The 19,741-nt window shown below is 40.7% G+C and overlaps 2 protein-coding genes across 2 annotated transcripts; one reads left to right on the top strand and one right to left on the bottom strand.

Moving 5' to 3' along the window:
* Positions 1–365: 365 nt before the first annotated feature.
* On the top strand, positions 366–1,695 carry LOC148875096 (glucan endo-1,3-beta-glucosidase 4-like). Its single transcript, XM_088964162.1, has 4 exons — positions 366–438; positions 730–981; positions 1,357–1,398; positions 1,597–1,695. The coding sequence occupies exons 1-3, from the start codon at positions 372–374 to the stop codon at positions 1,389–1,391; spliced, it is 354 nt and encodes a 117-aa protein (XP_088820288.1). The 5' UTR covers positions 366–371; the 3' UTR covers positions 1,392–1,398; positions 1,597–1,695.
* A 5,224-nt stretch (positions 1,696–6,919) lies between these two features.
* On the bottom strand, positions 6,920–10,265 carry LOC148875095 (uncharacterized). The gene is made up of 5 exons (XM_088964161.1): positions 10,085–10,265; positions 9,919–9,989; positions 9,637–9,717; positions 9,450–9,493; positions 6,920–7,416 (listed from the first exon to the last, which is right to left on the bottom strand). The coding sequence occupies exons 1-5, from the start codon at positions 10,122–10,124 to the stop codon at positions 7,317–7,319; spliced, it is 336 nt and encodes a 111-aa protein (XP_088820287.1). The 5' UTR covers positions 10,125–10,265; the 3' UTR covers positions 6,920–7,316.
* Positions 10,266–19,741: the final 9,476 nt, after the last annotated feature.

Here is a 19,741-nt window from a genome sequence, read left to right as displayed (position 1 = left end):
TTCATAACACTTTGGTGCAGCATCCTCTTTTTCATTTTCAGAAACCCAAAATGAAAATCAAAATCCTCTTCTTTAATTAGATATATGTATCAGTAAGGGCACTATGGTCACACAGAAAAACCAATCCTCCAATCCAAACGTTGTCTTAAAATGGAAGGAACACATATATATATATATATATATATATATATATATATATATATATATATATATATATATATATATATATATATATACCAAAACTTTTTCAAAAGCTGCAAAGTCCTCTTTATTTTCTTTTCCAACTTCATTTGTGGATTTATATATAACTGTTTGGGGTGGTGAGGGTGCACAATTAGAAAGAAGTTTCCAGGAAGTGACAAGGAAGAGCAATGTCCTCTGTTTTGCCAAGAATTTTGGTTGCTCTGCTATTTTTGGTGATAACTACACACAAATCAGGTATGGTATCTACCACCCATTGGAATTCTTTTTCATTCTCTTACTACCCATGAAGAATCTGGAGTTATAAGGCTTTATGCACACAACAAGAAATCTATATAATTCAATGTCGTTTCCCTATTTGATTGATATCAAAAGCCATCCTTTAAAATAAATTTGAATCATCAACATCATCATATAAGCCTGTACAACATACAACTGCAGAAATAATAATAACAGGAATACTTGTTCTATCAAACTGGATTACTTGTCAACTGTTTCAGTCACCCTGTTGTGTTTTGAGAATATCAGGTGCACAGTTTGAGCAATGGTGCATCGCTGACGAACAGACACCGGATGAAGAGCTGCAGAAGGCTCTTGATTGGGCCTGTGGGAAGGGTGGTGCTGACTGCAGAAAGATACAGCTGAATCAGCCATGCTATCTTCCAAACACTGTGAAGGACCATGCCTCCTATGCTTTCAATAACTACTACCAGAAGTTGAAGAACAAAGGGGGAACTTGCTACTTCAATGGTGCTGCCATGATCACAGAACTTGACCCAAGTAAGCAGGAAATTCACTCTCAGCTCTTTCCAGCTAGATTGGTAGCACCGATCTCATGTTTATTTCTTTCGTCAGAGAAGTGACGAAAAGAAATCTGACCCACTATACGTTAAACACAGAGTACAGACCCATGCATCTGGGACCCGCTATTTTACAGGTCCCACTTAGGATGCGAATCAGATGGTTACGACATCTTTTGGCTTAGATTATCAGTTAATGTGGGATCCATCTAGCTCGGATGTGTAGCAAGTAGTTGCTCTGCATATCACATAATGGGTTCTGGATGTAACGATCCGGAGATGATGACCGTTGATCTAACATGCAAACATCGTATGTGATGGACTGCAGATCGTAACTTTTTATCTTATTTTGCAGGTCATAAATCATGTCAGTTCGAGTACATTCCCTGATTCAGAGGTGAGCTGAGCTACGAAATTCTGTTTCGTCTTGATATATTGAGTTTCGATTTTCCCTTCTGGAGATATTCATTGCCATGTTACTCTTACGGAAATTCCTCTTTCTCTTTTTTTTTTTTCTTTTTCATTGTAATGAGTTTGGATGCTAACCTTATACAAATAATTTTATTCATACATCCTTTATTTTTTTTTTCTTTAGGTTTAAGGAAATTTTGTCTTAATCACCAGAGAGCAAAAGTTTGTTATCAAGGTTGCCTTGTGGTGGATAAATATGAATAAGATACAAATTTTGCATCTATATGTTTGTGACTATGATTTGTACTCCTATTCAGATACAAAATTTGTACTTTTTCTCTCTACTCTCTAATAGTGTTAATTTTGCATCTAAAAAATTGATGTAAAATTCGCATCACCTTCCTCTCATCTCAATTCTCCTTAATATGAAGTGGAGACCAGACCAGATCATCTTGCTTCCTACAGTACTCTCAATTCCCAAACAAATAACTCTCCTCCTACCTTCATTCTCTTACATATAAAAAGAGTGATTCAAGGTTTAAAATATCGATGCATATCATGCCAATAGCTTTCCGATATGCCTTTGCAAGAGCTGTTTCGGGTCAGACCATAGTTCAAAGGATAGCGGGAACTTAAACCAATTCCTCTAAACTAATTTTGAAAAAAATTAAATAAAACATATAAAAAAAATACCAATACAGATCGATACACCCTACCCTGAGTGGGAGGGATTACACCATTTTACTAAATATGTTACTTTTCAGTTTCACAAACAAACAAGAGAAGGTTAAGTCTTATTTTTTGGGGGGTAAGAGAAAAGGTGAAGTCTGAAGCAAAAGTGAACCGAAATTTACATTCAGCCTATTTTCACTCCCATGAGCCTAATAGAATATAGAACTATTAGAAATACAATAATAACCGAAACACCGCATGGAGAATACACTTGTCAATCAGGCTACAAGCTCCTTGATTCCCCTCTCTCTCTCTCTCTCGTGTTGATTCAAATTCATGCTATTCCTGTGGGATCAGTCTTAGTTGAAAGATTCAAACACACATCCTACCCGTCCTTCGTGCAAATATACAAGGAGCCTGTTTTGTTGGGAAAAACTAAGTTTATCCACAAATTATTTCTCTCAAAAAAAAAAAAAACTTGTAGATATTCAGCTATCATAATTCCAAGCAAGATATCGATAAAAACAATCATAAGCTAAGCAGAGAGACACACGATATTTAATGTGAAAAGCCCCTCCAATGTGAAGGGTAAAAAACCACGGGGCCAAGGAAAACCAATAAAAAATCTCCAATAATAACTTGAGGTAACAATTACAGTAACTCAAACACCACAATATGTTCACAAACTTATAACAAATACAGATTCTCAAACATACAAACGAGAATACCAAAAGCGATGAAAAAGAACAGTCAGAAAAACTCACAAACGCGACTACTATTCAGGCCACAACATGGAGACCTTCATTACTTCAAATCAGATCTCCACCGTTCAGGTCGTAGGTCTGTGAGTTGAACAATCCTACCAAATTTCAGCCAAATCGAACCACAAATGTCCCTTGATCAGAGTAATTGATGAAGACTGCCGCGAGATGTTTTCTTTTCCCGAACAACTACAAGTTGCTTCTGTTCGACCTCAAATAACCGGCGATTCAGAGTTCCGATCAAAGATCCGACCGTTCGGAATAAAGAAAAATGAGTCATCCACTTACTTTCCAAATTTCTGTTCGATCGGAAAGTTCTGGCCGTTTGATGAATTATTCGCACTGAGAAATTTGCACAGTATTTTGATTTCTCTCTTTTCCTCTCTCTCTTCAACACGTTGCGCACAAAAAAATCTAACCCTAGTTTTTGTTTTTCTTTTTGAAAAACGAAAAAAACAGTTGGCTGAAGGAGAGTGAGATATAATATAGGTCAATATCCCATAATGGGTTGGGCCCAACATGTTTGGGAGGGATGAGGTAAGATTCAGTTAAGTTGGTAAGCTGCTTTGAAGCATTCAAGGTACAAATGGACAGCCGATTTGGGCTCTCCAGACTTTTCACCAAAAAATTGCTTATAAGCTGCCTGTGTGAGAGCTACCTGAGAAAGCCAGATGCCACTGTGCTTCGGCCTTCAGCCCTCCCAAACTAGAACGCATTCTGTGCCTCTGGGAACTGATTTATTTTCCTTGCAAATCTATTGACATCTAAGTTAACCATACGGGAGGATGCTGGTTGCAACGACTCTGGTTCATTGTCTTTATTGATCAGATGCGGTGATACCTGCCTGCATATATAAACAGAGTGCTATTTCATGGAGATAAACCAAATCCCCTTCAGATTGTGTTGTACTCTGCTCAGGCTGGTTTATCGTCGATCTTCCATATTTTTACTTTGGTAGAAGCCTAGAAGATGATGAGATTTGGTGTCTGAGGTCGATCTGATTGCAAGTTGTTTGAAGCCGATAAAACTTCTTATGCAAGTTGTAAATGAGGTTGCTACATGTAAAGATTCTCATGCCTCGGTTTGGTCATAGCTAGAGTTCAACTCTTTAATGGCCACTTCTTAAAAAAAAAAAAAACAAAAAAAAAAACAAAAAGACTTGCCGCCGCCCAAGCCCAAGCCCAAGCCCGGCCCTAATATAAAGTCCAAAGCCTAGACCCAACGCAGAAGCCTGGTGTACATTATGCAATATTTTATTTTTAGGCTAAATTGCTAAAATCTTCACTGAAGTTTTCGAACGTTGTTGAAACTTTTCTGAAGTTTGGTAATTACAATTATCTCCCCCGAATTTTCTAGCACAGTTGCAAGTAGACCCCCTTCTCTTAGAATTCTCTAAGAGGCATGAAAATGCCCAAAATACCTATACAGTTACCTTTTGAATAAAATATTTATTTTTCAATTTTTTTTTTCATATCAATATTGCCACAAACCCTTCCAATCTTTTTTCTGAAATTGATTTATTTTCTAAATTTTTACTTGATATCAATCGATCAATAGATCAAAGGTAAAAGTGTTACGAACCCGGTTAGGGACGTAATGTGAATTTCGTCTGCTTCGAGGGAGACGAACCATGACACTCTCCCACTGCTAACTGACCCATAAATAAGGAACAAGCTACTAACAAATTTCACAGCCGGGCCACGTGGCTCTCCACTACATGCATAATCCAACAACTAACATAAAAAAAAAAAAAAAAAAAAAAAAACCCACTACTTAATTCTTTTAATTTAAACCACATTCAATAAGTGGGCCGACTAATGGCCCCATCAGTGGGTCCGTGACATTCCCACCCCCCTTAAAATGGACCTTGTCCTCAAGGTCAGAACCTTCAACAAGCCCAATGAAGCCCAGTAATATGTGCAGGCCTTCACCAGCTTGATATCAGCTTTTCTGGCAAGAAGAATGACTTTAAAAAACCCATTATCAGTTTTCATGTATGCGAGTAACTCAATAAAGATCGTGAGATCGAAGGAAACGCCTTTACGGATGGGCATTTTCGATGTAGGCTCCAGCTTAATCACTTGTGGGCCCCAGGGGGGGAAGATGACACTTGTTGTTCACGCAAGACTCATGGAACCACCACCTACTCAAAGTCCTTTCACCATTTTTAGCCTTCGTCAACAAGTAATGGACTATGTGCGCTTCATCATTCAAACTGGATCTGAACTCAGGAAGGTAGTTGAAGGGACCGGTGTTAAATCCTATACGCTTCAGACTTAGACTGCAAGTAACGGAAGTAGCATTGAGGACATTATGCTCACCACCAGTGAAGGTGACGTTGGAAGCACCAACCAATTTTACATGAGAGTACGCCTCTGCATCCTGTTTCTCACTCTCTGCTATGCAATCAAGCACAACGTCAATGGTGGCATTGGAGGAAACCGGTGTACAAATGAATGGAGATTGAACCGTTTCCCATTGTCCAAGGTGGGTCCCAGGGAATGCTCCCCTCCTCCATCATCTTTGCTTGATAGCGTAGAACTAAGTTTCTGTCCCTTGAAGCTTCTACCAACTTCATTCCTTTCCCTGTCTCGAAAGTTTTGGAGATGATCACGCCAGCTCTATGTTCATTTTCGTCTCCGGCAATGATGTCGGCATTCAAGAATTTGATAAGCTCTCGTTGTAGATCAATGCCTTGGTTCATGTGGTAATGAGAGGTGATGTCGAACCCGGTTGTGACTTCATAAGGGTCGGTTCCTTTAGAGGACTGAGCTGAAACCCAAGCAGTATTCTCCAACTCACAGAGCTTACTGCTCCCTTGGGATTTTTCTTCAGATAAGAAGGGAGAGAGAGGAGGTGAACGATCTGGTTTTGAGCTCCACTGATTGCTGGTAATCGTTGTAGTAGCATCTTCTTTAGTTGCCATGGCAGAAACAAACTGTTCACTATTGCAGCAATGGTGTGTGACTTCGCCCTTCTCCTTTGAGTGCAAAGACTCCAAGTGGTCCAATCTTACTGACAAGCCTTCGAACATGTGATTCATCAGCTCCATCATCCGTTGTTGGTTAATGGCCAACAATCGGATTTTTCCTTACAGTTGTGCAAGCCGGTGCTCAAAACTGGGATACATGCCTAGCTCTGATACCAATTGTTACCAACCCGGTTAGGGGCGTAAAGTGAGTTTCGTCTGCTTCGAGGGAGACGAGAAACTTCCAATAAAAACCAAATGGTTCTAAGGAAAATTCTTCAATTGATATCCTTTCAAAGAGCAAAAGGAAGTTTAAATACAGACTTCTCTAACAGACTCATACAAGTACCCATAACCCATTTCACAGCCGGGCCACGTGGCTCTCCACTACATGCATAACCCAACAACTAACATAAAAAAAAAAAAAAAAACCCACTACTTAATTCTTCTAATTTAAACCACATTCAATAAGTGGGCCTACTAATAACCCATTAATGGGTCCGTGACAAGCTACAACCTTAAACTCTCTTTTTTGTTTTTATTTTTATTTTTTGTTATTTATAAAGTAAGTATTGTATTTTATAAAAACCAGCTTAGATAGTAAATGCATGGGTATTTTATACATTTTTGTGCCTCTTATTATATGGTTTTAACTAAGGGGACCTAATTGCAACTATTTCAAAAAGTTCAGGAGAGGTGCCTGCCTGTGATTGTTTCAAGAATTTGGGCAGGAAGGTGATGCCCTGCAGATTATGAAGCTTCTTTGTGCTCCTATTGATTCACCGTGGGTATTTATAGTATTATCATGGATGATGGGACCCTTTCGCCCCAGTTCAGTTCCTATTCTGTCTCTTTTGTTAGAACGTCAAGAAATGTTTTTGCTCACTTGGTTGCAGAGACACCTATTTGATGGTTCATGATTATGTTTGGGATTCAATCCCCAATTTCCTTATGAACCCTGTTGGTGAGGACTTGTACTGAGACTGGATGAATGAAATAACCAAAAATCAAAATAAGTAAACAAAGAAACTTAGGCATATTTTACTCATAGGCTTGCAACTTTATACATCAAAATGGGTCCTGAATAGAGAATTTGTTGGACGCTATTTATCAAACTCAACGCGATTTTACTAGTTGTGATTATTCCGATGTGATTTACATTAGAACTGGAAGTTCCATAATGAAACCTACCAAATATTAATAATAACTTGAACATGTTCCTAGTACCTTGTATAACTCTTTTTCTTTTTAACATAGGATCTTGGACTCAAATATCCACTCTTTACCATGTAATGACTCTTCCCACCAATCAATACAGATAAGAATTTCTGTAGTTTCTGGTCAAAGTGAGATATACACATTACATTGTATGTCCTTTATAACACAAAAGGGATCTATCAAATAAAGTTGCATGAACAACCGTCTCACTCCAAATCCAATATGAAGAGCTTACACTGTAAGACTTGACCCAGTTGATTATCTTCTGTATCCAGCACTAAAGCCTTAGAAAAGCAGACTTGCCCAACCACCTATAAATGCAAATCCACCAAATGGAGCTAACGTTGAGTACTTTCTGTCTTCAAGAAACGCTACAGTGTAACATCTGCAAAATCTCAACAAAGTTATGGTACATCCTTGTTTGTTTCTCTATCTTTGTGCCTTGAGCAAATAAATAGTGTCAAAAACAAATGACTAGAACGAAAAAAGTGAAGCTTTGATTTACTTTGTTAAGAAATTCCACCCCATTTGGTTCGCAGGAATAGGGGTCTGGAATCGTTATCGGAATGGGCTCCAGCTGTTTGGTTGGGCAGAATCGGAATCGCATTCCCATTCCTACTGGAATGGCAATCCCCCATTTGAGGGAATGGTCATTCCTTGCCCCCTTGGGAATGAAATCTCATTCCTGTTGATTCCAATTCCCATTCTCATTCCTGTCTGAACCAAACAGACTATGGTAATAGGCCATTCTGATTCCAATCCCGAAGGATTTTGATTCCGATTCCAACTTTGAACCAATTCTATGGATTTTATTGACTTTTTGGGAAAAATAAAACTGAAAGGAAACAAAGACAATTTAGGTGAACACTCGGTTTTCTGGAGCTGAAGCTACTTCTAAATCAGAACTCTGTATTGGGACCTTAAATTTGATAGCATGAAAAGAGATAGAAGTTTCTTTCTAAGCTAGAATTATTGAGTGGAAAGTTATGCAACATTAAGAAAATAAAATAGATAAATGGCATAACACAATTATTAATACCATGGTTTAAAACATCAACACGTTTTCTACTATTTCCACAACATATTTCCATTTCAATGGATACCAACATGAAATATTATTTGAAACAACATATTCCCCAGTGCTTTAATATCTTTTATATTATTTTCAACATATTTTAGCTTTTCAATTTAAATGTACATAGACATTATCTAGAGATTTTGATTCAATATGATCCTTTTATCTTAAACCCATTCTTCACTTAAGTTTATCTCATTTGGGATCAAATTGGTGTACTGGTAAAAAAAAAGATCCAAAGGTTAGGTTTGTATCCAATCCATCCCTCCCAATACCCTAGATAGCTGGGACAAATATTGTGTAACAGCCACTTTTATTATAGTTGAGTCATTCCTTCTCATTTTCCATTATGAAATATTTCTAACCATACAACATACGAAGTATATATTCATATGTAAATCGTAACTTTTAATTAAATAAAACATAATAAAATAATATTTTAACTAAACTTGAATAAAAAGATACTATATAATAATTTTGAACCCTTAAAATTAATTCTACATAAACGAATAATAGCCCATCTTGAAAAGGTAGAATCATTTTAAAAAGGGAACTTGATATTAACCTGCAAGCAACGGGAAACTAAGCCAGAAGAATAGTCAAAACACCTATTACTTAAAGTAAGCAAAGGCTAGTTTAGATTAGAAAACAAACCATGTTGGTGGCAATTTTAGTAGATGGAGACTAAGGCAATATTTTGAATATGGCCTTGAGGGGTTATCAAACATGCATGCCATACAATCAAAAGATCTTTCTAGAAGATCTCTTAGACTGATTAGGTGATTTGAACATTCCATTTCCTTTTGTAGAAACAAGCTCTCAAGAAAAATCTCTGTTCATGGCATGCATAGGATTGTTTGATGAGGTTACATCGGTTTAATCTTCCAATTGAGGCACAATGAAGAGCAAAAGCCTAAAGAACTCGCATAAAAATACTACATTTCTATTTGGCGCACAAGCTGTTTATAGCCATAAGAGAACTCGGAAAGGAAGTCTCCCACTAAACACCAGAAAAAGAGCTCCAAGGAGAGCAATTAATACTCAACCACCATTTACCAGAAGAAGCTTGAAAACTAAACAGAAGTGGCAACAGAGAACAAGAGGAACTTGAGCTAAGAAAACAAGTTTGTGAGACACGCATCAATTAAAAGTATGGCAGCCTTAATATCCAAGTTTAAAAAGCGAGTAAGCTTATCGAATTTGTTTATGTTAAAATTCAATTTTTACCTTCGGTCATCACAAATCCAAAGGATCAGACAATCGCAAATTTGCAAGAGAAAAAAACAGTGAAAACTAAACTTGTTTACTGATGCATTTAGAAAGAAGGAAAAATTGGCACTTACGTCCCCGAAAAAGCTAGGATTCCAGAGGTCAAAAGTCCTCCAAACTGCATAACAGGATGAGGGAAAGAGCTTAAGAGAAATGAAAACACGGATTTGCCATTTCTACATAACCTATGGTTAAAATGTTGCCGGGATTTCACAAACTATTGAAGAAAATTAGGCAGTAAAATGAAAGGGTACTACTCACAATGTTGGGGTGTTTGGTGATAGGAGCTGCAACTAAGGCCGCTGTGTGAACCAAGTGGTACAGAGATGCCGTATGCCAAACCTTCCATTATTAACAATAAAAATGTTATCAAACAAAAAAAAAAGAAGGAGAAATCATATTTCGAATTTGAGATAAGTTTGATATTAGTTCAAGGGAAATCTAATTTCACGGGATTTAACTATTGCTTTTTTGCAAGCAAACGAATTCAGCAAGGGAATAATTAAACAAAGAATTGAAAAAAGAAAAGAAAATAAACAGTACTTCCTTGTAAGCTGGGTTTTGGGGCTTGAAGACATGGGATCCATAGGTACCGAGACCAAGAGCTGCAACTCCTGCAATTACATCTTGGGTGGTAAAAGGAATTCTGAAAGATCAAAAGCAAGAAGAACGACATAATAGAGAGAGAGAGAGAGAGAGAGAGAGGAACCAGAGAGAGCAGCAACTTTGTGCCAAAGACGAGGATCCATTGTTCGACCACTCTGATACGATCGATGCAGGATAGCAGATTGATGAGCTTGTTGGCTTAGTCATGAGACCGAAATAAGGGGCATTCATGTTAGCGTAAATTACATCTCAATCCCTGTAGTTCCGATCAATCTCTAAAACTCCCCTGGGTTTCTTTGTTAATTTATTCACCCCTTTAAGTTGGGGGTATGTTTGGTATCATGGCCTTTTCTCAGCCATGTTTATACCTTGAAAATTGTAGAAAAAATTGTGATGGTTTCTATATTCACGGGTTAGAGGTTCAACTGGGTTGAATAGGAGGTCGAACCGTTGATGTAATAATATATACATATATATAATAAAAGTTAAAAATAATAGTGAATATGAAGGAAAATTAATCCAAAATAGGGTAAATTTCTTAAACTACCGTTACTATTTAGATAATTGACAAACTATACCCTTACTTTTTAACAATTGTCTTAAACCACTCCTATTTTTGACAATTGTTATTGTCGTTAAATCATAACGAAAAAGATGAAATGTCCTTTTAGCCCTTGGTCTCTTTCACATTTAACCTAATTCGAAAAACCTATTGTTCATTCTCCCCTTCCTCTTTACATACAGTGGCAAACCGAAAGAGACGGGTGGCAAGGCTCTCTCTCTCTCTCTCTCTCTCTCTCTCTCTCTCTCCTTTGTTCTCTTTCATTCCCTTCCCTGTTTCATCACCACCACTACAACTCGTTGCAACAATAGATTTAAACTCAACAACAGAAAAGGCCAATTGATTGATGGGGATTGGTCCATGCATTATAAGGCCTATTCTCGTAAGAAGAAGGCCAACAAACATGTTCTGATTTGGCATGTAGACTCTTAGAACTTGGACTGATATGGTCAGGGGCATTTTCATCATTTTGACCAGCCCAATGTGGACTTGGGATATAGCATCTTGTTCCTATAGATTAGTAGTGCTTGTCTTTCAATTTTTAGTTTATTTGCATTAGTAAATAGAAAGTGATTGTGTTTCTTGATGCACAAGACAAAGAGTGGCACATTTTGTAATTATGGTGAACAGTGTTTTGGGCCGCACAAGTCACTCTATAAATAGATGTATTCTCTTCCTTTTGAAGCTAATGAATGAATGAAGATTTCTTAAGAGCTCTCTTGTTGTATGGAGTGATTCCTACAAACCCTAGAGTGATTCTATGACCCCTTGAAGTGATTCCTTGGAATTTCTCTCTTTTCTCTTTCTCTATCCTTTCTATCATCTCTTCCTATCTCGTGTTAGCTTGTTCCAGTCCTGTTGCATCAGTTTTGGTATCAAAGCATCAGGTTTCAAATGGCTCATTACCATGGTAGAAATATGAGAGGAAGGTTATGTGAACAAGCTAAAGAAGAGTTATTGCTTGCACTTATTAATTGAGTGGACACCCTAGAAGCTCAAGTCAAAGTGTTGATGGAAGAACAAGAAGAGAAAAACAACACCAGTGTTCCACAAGGAGGAGCTGAAGCAGAGGGTTCTAACACCAATAACTCTACCGGTTCACATGTGAACCACCCACTAAGAACTACCATCAAGCCACTAAGGTCTCGAACTCTACAAACTCAAGGTACTTTAAATGATTTATATGATGATTTGGTGGAACATTCTAAGACTAATATAGATGACTATCAGGATGATATTACTAGTAAAGTGAAGATAGAAGTTCCTAGTTTTAGAGGTGATATCAATCCACGAGTTTTCTACAATTGGTTTGTAGAATTAAAGGAATAATTTGATTGGTTTGATATGTCAAATGAAATACAGGTTAGATTTGCTAAACTTAAACTTGTAGACCATGCAAAAGTATGGTGGAGTGTGGAGAGTAGATTACAAAATATGGGTAAGTGTCCTATCACAAGTTGGGAAGATATGAAGCTTACTTGGAAGAGAAATATTTGCCTAATGACTTCCAAGATGCTCTCCATGATGAGATGATGACATTGAGGCAAAGCAGCTTATCTGTGTCTAAGTACATGCAAAAGTTTGATGAGCTTACTATTAGATGTCAGTCTACAGAAAGTGAGAAGCAAAAATTAGCCCGATTTCGAAATGGTTTAAGAGTTGATATTCAAAGGGAAATGATGACTGCACGAGTTTATGATGTAGATGATGCTTTTCAGATGGCTCTTAAAATAGAGAAGAGCTTGAAGCAAGTGAATAGTAGGAGGTTTGGTGTTCAAGCTAGGGAGGTAGAAGCGCATAAGAGTTTAGATGAGGGTAGGGTCACTAGACCTACATCTCATAATGCAGTTCTAGTAAGGTCTAATGGTTCCAAGTATCAAGGAGTTGATAATAAGGGAAAGAACATCATGATTGATGCTAATAAAAGAGGAACAATAGAAAATACTTGTTTCAAGTGTGGTGGAAAGGGCCACTATGCATTTCAATGCCCTAATAAAAATCTACACATAGAGTGTGAGAAGGAAGGGCAAGTGGAAGACGATGAAGGAGGCCTTGGTGAGGAGGTGTACACTGGGTCTGAACATGAAGAATAAGATGACAACAATTTTGTTGGAGTTGTTAGACGCATTTTAGCATCCTCTAAAGAAGAAAAGAAGGAATATTGGCTTCGTACAATGATCTTCCTCACCTTTGTCAAGAGCAGAGACAAGCTTTGCAAGCTAATAATTTATGATGGTAGTAGCATGAATGTGATTTTTACAACAATTGTTGAAAGGCTCAATCTAATTGCACAACCTCATCCTCAACCATACAAGATTGCTTTGTTAAAAAGATGACACTTTAGGTAGAACAAAGAACTCTTGTTTCTATTTCCGGTGGGTCTTATGTTGATGAATGTTACACATATCTTATTAAGCCAACCATGGCTTTACGATAGGGATGTATATCATTGCGGGAGAGAGAATGCATATTACTTTCTATTTAATGGAAAGAGAATTGTTATGAAACCTATGTCACCTGATGAAATCAAGAAGCGAATTAAGACCCCTCAAAATGCAGCTCTAGCCCGGAAACAAGTAGTTGAACAAAAGAAGCAACCTCTCTTGTTGTCCAAGAAGCAATTTGAGGAAAGCAAAGAACCAGACCTTGTTTATGCCCTAATAGTGAAGGAAGTGAATAAACCAGCACATGCCCCTATTTCAAAGATGTCAAAAGAGGTTGAAGACTTGATTTTTCAGATTTGATACTAGAAGTGTTGCCTGATGAATTACCACCTTTATGTGGTTTCCAACATGCAATAGACATGATTCCCGGGTCTCAACTACCTAATTTGCCTGCACACCGGATGAATCCCATAGAACATGCTGATTTGAAGAGGCAAGTGGATGATCTATTGAAGAAGGGCTTTATTAGAGAGAGTCTCAGCCCATGTGTTGTACCGGCTCTACTCACTCCCAAGAAGGATGGCTCATGGAGGATGTGCTTTGATAGTAGAACAATCAACAAGATTACAATCAAGTATCGGTTCCCTATTCCACGCTTAGATGGCATGTTGGATATGATGAGCGGAGCTACAATTTTCTCTAAGATTGATCTTAGAAGCGGATATCACCAAATTAGGATTCAATTTGGAGATGAATGGAAAACCTCTTTCAAGACAAATGGTGGCCTCTATGAGTGGCTGGTTATGCCTTTTGTCTTAACTAATGCTCCTAGCACTTTCATGAGAGTTATGACTTAGGTACTTCGTCCTTTTATTGGTCGTTTCTTGGTTGTTTACTTTGATGACATTCTTATATACAGTCATACTCCTGAGGATCATCTTGACCATTTACGTCAAGTGATGAGAGTTTTATGCCAGGAAAAACTCTACATCAACTTAAAGAAGTGCTCTTTTATGATACCCACTGTTATCTTTTTAGGATTTGTTATATCCTTTGAAGGTGTCAAGGCTGATCCTAACAAGGTGAATTCTATACTTGATTGACCCACTCCGACTAGCATCCATGAAGTGAGAAGCTTTCATGGATTGGCTATTTTTTATAGACATTTCATAAGGAATTTCAGCACTATTATGGCACCAATTACAAAAGCTATGAAAAAGGGGGATTGGAGCGATATCGCCGGGTTAGCTACCTTGAGTTCTCTAATAGATTGTTTTGCAGACTGACCTAGCTCGCCGTCCACCTGGAGTCCAGATTGCCCTCCAGCTAGGAGTAGTCAGATCGCGCACCATCAATTGGCGCCGTTTGTGGGAATTTGATCGAAAGGTCATTCCTACCTCTTTGCAGCTTCAGCTCAACTTCAACTTCAATGGCATCCTCCAGCCACACCGAGAAAAGAGTCAAGATGAACACCACCGGGGGCCAAGCCCAGCAACCAACCTTTCCCCAAGCTCCTACGGTGTGCATTGGACAATTCACCATTCCGCTCACAACGTCTGGAGTCCGATTGCTAACTGCACCATAGAGCACCGCACAGGTGAGCGCCCCGCTTCCCCCAGTGGTAGGCACGACTTTCTTTGAGCCCTCTGTGGTTCCTCCCGGAATGGGGAGTTCCCAGTTCCACGACCTCGTTCAGTGCGTCCGAGCCATTCAGATCCAGATGCAGCAAGTCCAGCAGTTTTAGCAGTACTAGCATTATTACTTCTACCAGCAATTTCAACACCAGTTCCCCCCACTACAGCCAAACCAGTAGCCGATCCCACCTCGGCACCTAGGGCCCCATCATGGTCAAAACCCAAATCGCCTTAGGATTAGCCAGAACATCAACCGATCCCCTCATCGGGGCGACCTCACAAGCATTGATTCCTCTTAGGAGTCAAGTTTCACCCTGAGGGAGGAGAGACGGTCAACACACTCCACCGGCCTCGCAAGGAAATCTCAAAAATAGGTTTGGGGATAGTCAACGGAATCCGCTTCGGCACTCACAGCAAGAGAATGATGGCTCGCGAGCAGATAACTAGTTCGAGGTTCGAGGTGTGAACTCGAGACAGGACCTCTCCGTCCCCCGTGGTAGTCAGCCCTAGAATCCCTCGAGAAACTAGGATCTGCCTCGCGACAGGGCCGCAGTACTAGATCGAACTGAAGTCAGTAGCACCAATGCTGAGCTAGTGAAGAAGCAGTAGGGGAAATGTCGCAATACATGCCGTACCTCGGTCAAGAACAGCCCGCCAGCAAAGCCAAGCCAATGAGAAGAGCAAACCAAAGGGAAGGAAGAAGTGAGCTCGGTGGCTACAAAGACCACTCCTCCACTACTTTGCAAGTCATCTCCTCTGTCTCCCAAGCTCTTGGCGGCCCCGATGCCAAAAGACTTCAAGATGCCCCCATTAGACAAGTACAAGGGGTCCTTCGATCCTAACGACCATGTGGACTCTTTCCAGTCCCAAATGCACCTAGTTGGGGCTTATGAGTCTTGCATGTGTGTAGCCATCTCTACTACCTTTAAAGGGGTAGTTCGAACTTGTTACCGGAACCTCACGCCGGGTTCAATCAAAAGCTGGTCGCAGTTTGCTGACTTGTTCATTGCACATTTCATCACCAACAAAAAGTGTCTGAAGTCCCAGGAAAGCCATCTCAATGTGATTCAGAGGGAAGGGGAATCGATCAGGAGCTATATCAAATGCTTCAATGACACTTGCCTGTAGATACCGGACCTCGACACGGTAGTGATACTCACTGCAGCCAAGAAGGGAATTACCCACAAGGAGTTTTAAATGGTATGTTGTAGCAAACAAATCGAAGGATGTTACCGAGTTCCTTAAGCTCGCATGTCAATTCATTGGCACTGAGGAGAAGATCAATCAAAAGGTCGATAACCCACCACCGGAGAAGAGGAAGAGAGAAAGTGAATAAACAAGCAGTGGTGGACAGAAGAGGAAGAAAAGCAAGTCACCGAGCAGGGAAAGAAACAACTCTAGAAGTCGATCCCCCTCACGATCTTGTAAATCAAGTCGGCGCTCCAGGACCCCCCTTGTGGAGAAAACGAACTACACACCCTTGAATGCTAAAAGATGAGAGGTCCTAATGGCCATTAAGGATTCCTCCTTTGTCAAATGGCCTATCAGGTTAAGGGAAGACCCAGCAGCAAGAAACCCAAACGTTTATTGCCACTTTCATCGAGATCACGGGCACATTATAGAGAACTGTAGGAACGTTCGCGATGAGATCGAGGAACTCATCCAACGCGGATACCTGAAGAATTTCATCTTACGCGAAGAAAGGAGACAGACAAATCGACAGGCAAACCAATAGGGAAATTAGAGGAATGCCCCAGAAGCCAACAGGCAAACCAATAGGGAAATTAGAGGAATGCCCCAGAAGCCAACAGGCAGAATGAGCAACTGCCACAACAGTTACCAGAAGAGAGACCGATCTGCGGGGTAATTAACATGATTACCGGCGGGTCCATCATCATGGGGTGTACATCGGCAGCTGAGAGGACCTCGGTGCGCGACCTAGAAAACAAAGAGGAAAACCCGCCTAAACGACCTTGACTTGAAGGACCGATGTACTTCACTGAGGATGATGCACGCGGGATCCAATATTCTCACGACAATGCCCTGGTAGTAAAGCTGCAGATCAATGACTTCGAAGTAAAGCGGATATTGGTAGACTTAGGCAGCTCAGCCGACATACTCTTCAATGAGATGTTCGATAAATTATAGCTACAGCAGAGCGACCTGAAATCGGCAATTACCCCTTTAGTAGGGTTCAACGGCAAAGAGGTCAGACCTCTTGGGCAAGTCACAGTACCTGTAGAAGCCAGCACGTGGCCAAACATCGTACGGTTTTAGCACACCTTCCTAGTAGTCGCGACTCCCTCCCCCTACAACGCCATAGTAGGTCAGCCCATCAAACATGTTCTATGTGTGATAGTATCCAGTTACTATTTGACAATGAAGTTCCCAACTAATTATGGGGTGGGATTCGTGCGAGGTGACCAACTCAAATCGTGCAAATGCTACATAGCTGCTCTTAAAAAGAAGGCAAAGCTAGTAGAAGATGTCGAGCTCGAGCAACCTACAGAGTACACCGACGAGCGAGCTGCCCCGATAGAGGAGACAGTCCGCATACCGGTCTTTGTTGATGAACCGGCCAAGACTCTCTAGATTAGTGCCTCGATCAACGAACCACTCCAATCCCAGCTAGTAAGTTTCTTACTCGAAAACTTGGATATTTTTGCTTGGTCCGCTACAGAATTGCCCGGAATTGATTCAATGTTATAACTCACAAATTGAACACTGACCCTTTAGTCAAGCCAGTAAGGCAGAAGAAGCACAACCTCGCCCCAGAATGTTGGAGGGTAGTCGATGAAGAGGTTGGGAAGCTCCTAGCGGCAGACTTCATCAGGGAAGTTCATTACCCAAGCTGGGTGGCTAACCCAGTTCTGGTGAAAAAGGCCAATGGCAAGTGGTGCATGTGCGTCGATTACACTGACCTGAATAGAGTCTGCCCGAAAGATTGCTTCCCGCTACCCAAGATCGACCACCTAGTAGACGCGACCTCAAGGCATGAGTTGTTGAGCTTCTAGGACGCTTATTCCGGTTACAACCAGATTAGGATGGACCCTGCTGACGAAGAGAAGACCGCCTTCATAACCAAGCTCGGATTATACTATTACAAGGTCATGTAAATAAGATTTTTCAGCGCCTTGTAAATAAGATTTGTGTGCCGTTAATTAGCAATAAAATAGAGTGTTATGTTGATGACATGGTCGTGAAGACCCAGTTTTCAAATTTTTTATTGAATGATTTAAAATGTGTTTTCCAAATTTTGCGAAAATATAACATGAAGTTAAATCCAAACAAGTGTGTCTTTGGAGTCACCTCGGGAAAATTCCTATGCTATATAGTCAACCGACGTGGCATCGAGGCCAACCTGGATAAAATAAAAGCCATCCCAGATATGAGACCACCCCGCAAAATAAAAGAGGTTCAGAAGCTGACCGACTGGATAGCCACCCTGAGTCGCTTCATGTCCAAGTCGGCGGATCGCTACCTACCCTTTTTTAAAGCCATTAAAAAGAGTAAAGACTTCAAATGGACTGAAGAATGGCAGCTCACCTTCGACGAGTTGAAAAGATACTTAAGTACCGCCCCAGTTTTAACTCGACCCGAGCAAGGGGACGTATTAAAGCTATACCTCTCTGCGAGTGATGAGGTGGTTACCTCGATACTAATCAAAGAAGTAGATCGGGTCCAATGACCCATCTACTATGTTAGTAAAATTTTGCAAGATGCAAAAACCAGGTACCCGGAGATCAAAAAATTAGCATATGCACTAATCATAGTAGCTCGCAAGCTTTGTCTGTACTTCCAGGCCCACACTATCGCCGTTCTCACCAACAAACATTTGAGGCAGATTCTGCTTAAACCCGAGGTGTCTAGCAAATTGACGAAGTGGTCTATCGAACTGAGCGAGTAGGATATCCAGTATGAGCATCGGACGACAATCAAAGCCCAAGCCTTGGGCCAATTTTGTAGCATAATGCACGTTCAACACCGTAACCCCCGAGATGGTCAAGCTCGAACACACGACGGGAGCTTCAACCAGTGCGGCGCCAGTCCCGGTTAGAGCAGGACCAACCTGAGACGAGGAGCCCAAGATCCTCCACGTCGACGGCTTGTCCAACCAGTAGGGAAGCGGTGCATGACTGATTCTATACGGCCCAAGCGAGGTGAAGCTGGAATATGCACTATGGTTTGAATTCGCGACATCAAACAACGAGGCAGAATATGAAGCATTGGTCACCAGGTTAACCCTAGCAAGGGAAATGAAGGCAAAACACCTCGTCATATGCAGCGACTCGCAACTAGTGGTCAACCAAGTTACTGGTGAGTACGAAGCCCGTGACTCCACTATGGCAGCTTATTTGGCCAAAGTCAGAGAGATCATGTGTGGCTTCATCTCCTACTTCATCAGACAAATCCCGAGGTCCGAGAACGCTGATGTCGATGCCTTGTCTTGACTAGCCAGTACAAGCAATAACACCATTCGAGCCATGTACATAGAGGATTTACCTCAGCTTAGCATTCTCGGGGGGAGGGGCAGAAGAGGTCTCTCCCGTATCGCAAGCGGAACCGAGCTAGATCAACCCACTCATAAGTTATCTGCTTCATGGGGCCCTACCTACAAAACACAATGCAACCTGAAGGGTATAGCGCCAGTCAGCTAAGTATATCCTTATATACGGACAACTGTATAGAAGATCTTTCGCGCTCCCCTATCTGCGCTACCTGCGACCCTTAGAAGCTGAGCATGTACTCTGCGACATCCATGAAGGCTTGTGCGGCAGACACTTGGGGGCAGAGCTCTCGCATAGAAAGCATTACGGCAAGGCTATTACTGGACCACAATGAAGGCATATGCACTCGAGCTCGTCAAGAAGTGTGACAGATGTCAGAGGCATGCCAACATTCACCATCGACCTGCTGCCGATCTAAAATACCTCACTAGCCCATGGCCCTTTGCACAATGGGGAATCTACATCCTTGGCCATTTTCTGCCAGCAATAGGACAGAAGAGCTTCCTGGGTGGAAGTCGAACCTTTGGTAACGATCACAGCCTGCAACATACAAAATTTCTTCTAGAAAAACATAGTATGTCGTTTCGAGCTGCCTCGGGTGCTAATATTTGACAATGGGAAGCAGTTCGAGGATATCACGTTTCAAAACTGGTGTGCCGAAATGGGAATTCA

This window comes from Nelumbo lutea, chromosome 1, assembly GCF_056320005.1.
Source record: "Nelumbo lutea isolate HS-2025 chromosome 1, American lotus-T2T, whole genome shotgun sequence".
NCBI classification, from domain to species: domain Eukaryota; kingdom Viridiplantae; phylum Streptophyta; class Magnoliopsida; order Proteales; family Nelumbonaceae; genus Nelumbo; species Nelumbo lutea.
The sequence above is the reverse complement of the archived record's forward strand: the minus strand, read 5'-3'. Positions and strand labels throughout refer to the sequence as shown.